General features: G+C 49.8%; 1 protein-coding gene across 1 annotated transcript in view; it reads right to left on the reverse strand.

The window, feature by feature from the left end:
• The window catches only part of dchs1b (dachsous cadherin-related 1b), a gene marked incomplete at both ends in the record, with an annotated part of 64,284 nt that overhangs the window by 50,305 nt on the left and 8,979 nt on the right, over positions 1–5,000 (reverse strand). The window contains one exon of the mRNA XM_084450392.1: positions 3,550–3,703. Coding sequence (XP_084306518.1) covers positions 3,550–3,703 — 154 coding nt within the window. The remainder of the gene's footprint in view (positions 1–3,549; positions 3,704–5,000) is intronic.

A 5,000-nucleotide genomic window follows, 5' to 3' on the forward strand; every position in this document is an offset into this window, starting at 1 on the left:
TTTTCCATGTGTGTCGAACGATTTAGTGGAAGATCTACAAAGATTCGCAGGGCGAAAAAGCAAAAGAAATGAAATAGAAACGGCTTCGGTTATCGAATCCAAAGATATGTAAGATGGTGCGAATATTGGTTATTTAGCACAAAACACGCATCCAAACAAGTTTACCCCATTCACCCCTCAGTTTTATATAATACTCATTATTGATAAATGGACTGCACTTATATAGTGCTTTTCCACCTTAGCGGCACTCAAAGCGCTTTACAATGACCTCTCATTCATCCATTCACACACACACTCATGGCGGTAGCTGCAATGCAAGGTGCTAACCTGCTCATTGGGAGCAATTTGGGGTTAGGTGTCTTGTTCAAGGACACTTCGACATGTGGACAGTTGGAGCTGGGATTCGAACCACTGACCCTTCGATCACTGAACTACCCGCTCTACCAACTGAGCTACAGCCGCCCCATAAGTTAGATAAGTCCTAGAGTAGGTCCTGAAGTGACCATGCTAGGCCACAGTTGGAGCTCTTGGATGAGCTGGTCAAACCATGTTCCGCTCTGGACAGGAGGAGCAGGGAATCAAACCACCGACCCTACGATCACTGGAAGACCCACTCTACCTGTTGAGCCACAGCTGCAGCTATATGTATGTGTGTATGTATGTATGTATGTATGTATGTATGTATGTATGTATGTATGTATGTATGTATGTGTGTGTGTGTGTATGTATGTATGTATGTATGTATGTATGTGTGTGTAGGTAGGTAGGTAGGTAGGTAGGTAGGTAGATAGGTAAGTAAGTAGGTAGGTAGGTAGGTAGGTAGGTAGGTAGGTAGGTATGTAGGTAGGTATGTAGGTAGGTAGGTAGGTAGGTAGATAGGTATGTAGGTAGGTAGGTAGGTAGGTAGGTAGGTAGGTAGGTAGGTAGGTAGGTAGATAGGTATGTAGGTAGGTAGGTATGTAGGTAGGTAGGTATGTAGGTAGGTAGGTAGATAGGTAAGTAGGTAGGTAGGTAGGTAGGTAGGTAGATAGGTAAGTAAGTAGGTAGGTAGGTAGGTAGGTATGTAGGTAGGTAGGTAGGTAGGTAAGTAGGTAGGTAGGTAGGTAGGTATGTAGGTAGGTAAGTAGGTAGGTAGGTAGATAGGTAAGTAGGTAGGTAGGTAGGTAGGTAGGTAGGTAAGTAGGTAGGTAGGTAAGTAGGTAGGTAGGTAGGTAGGTAAGTAGGTAGGTATGTAGGTAGGTATGTAGGTAGGTACTGTAGGTATGTAGGTAGGTAGGTAGGTAGGTAGGTACTGTATGTAGGTAGGTAGGTAGGTAGGTAGGTAGGTGGGTAGGTAGGTAGGTAGGTAGGTAGGTATGTATGTAGGTAGGTAGGTATGTAGGTAGGTAGGTAGGTAGGTAGGTAGGTAAGTAGGATACATACAGTATGTCCATACCTACAGTATAACTTTGGCTGGTAATACCTTCATACTAAAAGTTGAAACTGTCCCTGCTACACCCTGGCCTTTCCCTGGACCACCAGAGTCCTGGACCACCACGGAGACCATCTGAACCAGCTAAGACCTGCTCATCATCTTCATCTTCATCCTCATCTTCACCTCCCCCCGACAGCAGATGTCTTCACCATCACCTGGGCGCTGTGTTTCCTGCAGGATGTTAGCATTACCAGACAATAACACGGTACGCGCGCCACCAGGCCCGACAGCGCAGTCCCCCACCGGGGTCCAGACGCCAGACTTCCTCTGCGTCCTTCTGGGGACCCGTCTGGGATGTAACATAGTGGAGCTCTGTACCTCCATGCCTACCTGCTGGGGGAGTCTGAGACAGGGCTACAACCCTGACCGTCTGTCTGGGGCCGAACGAGAGCACCTCCACCTGCTGTAGTGTCATTTCCTAGTATCCCAGGGGTAGCCCTACCTGACCGGCAAGATGTAGATTCGACGTACTGGTATCAGCTCTCTTTGCCTCTCTCTGTCTCTCTCTGTCTCTCTCTCTCCCTCTCTCTCTCTCTCTCTACCCCTCTCTCTCTCTCTCTTTCTCTTTGTGTCCAGATGGGGGTGAGGAATTGGCCACCTGTGGTGAGAGAGATAGGGATAACGACACACACACACGTTGGTGACCCGGCCCTGTGCGCTAAATCTAATTAAGGGGTCTTTAACATCCATGACCGCCCACCCTGTGAGAGAGTGATGTCATCGTCACCTTGGCCCTCACAGCAGAGCGTCTGTCCCTTCCTAGAGGGAAGCAGAGAGGCTCGCGGGTCACACGGTGTCAGGGGTGTGACAGCATCTGATGTTGCTACAGAGACTCACTGGGGAGAAGGAAGGAGGTGGAGATGATCAGATTTGGGCTGGGGAGTGTTGGGACAGAGGGAGAGGCTGAGACTGACACACGGTATGGGGCCAGAGACTGGGGTACATAGGGACTGGGATTGGGGTATGGGGACTGAGATTGGGGTATGGGGGGCCAGAGACTGGGGTATGGGGACTGAGATTGGGGTATGGGGCTGGGGTATGGGGGCTGGGGTATATGGGGACTGGGATTGGGGTATGGGGCCAGAGACTGGGGTATATGGGACTGGGATTGGGGTATGGGGTATATGGGGACTGGGATTGGGGTATGGGGACTGGGATTGGGGTATGGGGACTGGGATTGGGGTATGGGGTATATGGGGACTGGGATTAGGGTATGGGGACTGGTAGTCTCACAATACCAGATGACAATAGGCGATCTCCGCCTGGCCTACCAATATGTCTGGAGATTTCTATATTCAAGATAGTTGTTTGAATGGTGGCAACAGTCTCTAAGAAACCTATGCCTACTGCTCTGGATGGGCTCAAACCTGAACAAACCTACAGTATGCACTAAAGACGTTGGATTGGTTCTGCAATGCCAATTTATTTTATTTTTTTCATTCGAATTGCTTCCACCTCGTTTTAGCAAAAAAAGCTGGGAGATTGTGTTTAGAGACTGACTTGTGAGTCTAGGGGACTGGGTCTTGTGAGTCTAGGGGTCTGGTTCTTGTGAGTCTAGGGGACTGGGTCTTGTGAGTCTAGGGGACTGGGTCTTGTGAGTCTAGGGGACTGGGTCTTGTGAGTCTAGGGGACTGGGTCTTGTGAGTCTAGGGGACTGGGTCTTGTGAGTCTAGGGGACTGGGTCTTGTGAGTCTAGGGGACTGGGTCTTGTGAGTCTAGGGGACTGGGTCTTGTGAGTCTAGGGGACTGGGTCTTGTGAGTCTAGGGGACTGGGTCTTGTGAGTCTAGGGGACTGGGTCTTGTGAGTCTAGGGGACTGGGTCTTGTGAGTCTAGGGGACTGGGTCTTGTGAGTCTAGGGGACTGGGTCTTGTGAGTCTAGGGAACTGGGTCTTGTGAGTCTAGGGGACTGGGTCTTGGTTTGGGGAGCAGGTCTTTCACCCTATTGGAGAGAATCAGGCAGTGGCTCTGATTGGTAGTGTCGGTTTTCAGCGCTGTTCTACCGACGATTTGCAATGGATATTTTCGGAGGCGAAGATCTCCAAAGTCTGGCATCGCAAGACTAGGGCTGGGGTACAGGTCTGTGGCTGGAGCTGCAGTAGAGATCTGGGGCTGGGGCTGTGGTGTAGGTCTGGGTCTGGGGTTGGGGAGGGGCCAGAGGTCGGGGGCTGAGGGATTGTTCTGGGGCTGGGTGGAGGTTGAGGGGGCTGAAGGGCTTGGCTGGGCTGGGACTGGACACAGGAAGCAGAGCGAGACATTGATTCTCCACACTGTGTAAAGTCCAGACTCTGACCGTATGGAATCCTTATGCTGTCCAACGTTGGGGAACACCAAAGACAAACATGAGTTTGCACTCAAGAAACCTCCAAACAGCTCAACTTTTATGAACTTAGAGAGCTATAACAGATTTTTTATTTTTTTTTGATGCGGTTTGACCGAATGTATATTTGAAGTACTTCACTTCCTGACTTGTGTAGGAAGATGTAGGAAGATAAAACACAACGTTCCTACTGGTTTTGGGAATTGGGGTAAGAGGAACAAGGAAGGAATGCGTGTCACTTCAATCTCCTGAAAACTCGTGAATAATGTTTGACCTGGTCAGAATGGCAGCGTCAGGGCCTCGGGGAGAATCGACAGAAAGGAGTCAAGATGGCAGAACGCTGACCCATCTGCACGAACTGTCGCTCTATCTGACAACATGGCTGACATCCTCACCTCACCATCAAATATCGAAGTGCTGACTGCTGGAGTATAGACTGAGGTCGAAAGGCCTTCAACATCACATGGCCATTTGAAGAGTCTACAAAATGCTGATATAGCTGGAAGCATCTACAATACATTTAGCAGTACAACATGGCTGCTGAAGGCTTCAGTATGACGGCCAGCTGTGGTGTCCTGCGATTGGCCAGCATCCCAGCCCGCTATTTCAGACTCCTGTGCAATGCAGCTCAGAGGCTGGAGGAGTGTGTGTGTGTTATTAAGGAGTTTGTGTGTGTGTGTGTGTGTGTGTGTGTGTGTGTGTGTGTGTGTGTGTGTGTGTGCGTGCGTGTGTGTGTACTATTCATCATTATGTCAAAGTGTCCCCCAGCGATAAACACACTGCTACATAGCAACCCACACACACGCACACACACACACACACACACGCACACACACGCCTAGCACAGCCAAACACCCCCCTGTGCTGCACAGCTAGAAAGCTTGAAATTGTGGAGTTGAATAATTATCAACTTGTCTAACATAAGAACCCTACTGTTAGCTCCAAAATATACGGCTAGAAACAAGAAGCTCAAGTTTCATGTTAAAAATATGCTTCTGTGTGCAACATCAGCATGTGTATCTGCTGAGACAGAGCAGGGGCCTGGAGTGCGTTCGTAGCCCAGAGAGAGACATCCATCCCTGGCTAGGACAGTCCTGGAGCCATCACTCCCTGGTCTCCAACACCAGGCCCCATCACTCATCCCTCTCCCTCTCTCTCCCTCTCTCATCCTCCCTCCCTGTCTCTCTCTCCCTCTCCCTCTCTCTCCC

The sequence above is a fragment of the Borostomias antarcticus genome (genome assembly GCF_949987555.1).
Source record: "Borostomias antarcticus genome assembly, chromosome: 15".
Taxonomy (NCBI): Eukaryota; Metazoa; Chordata; class Actinopteri; order Stomiiformes; family Stomiidae; genus Borostomias; species Borostomias antarcticus.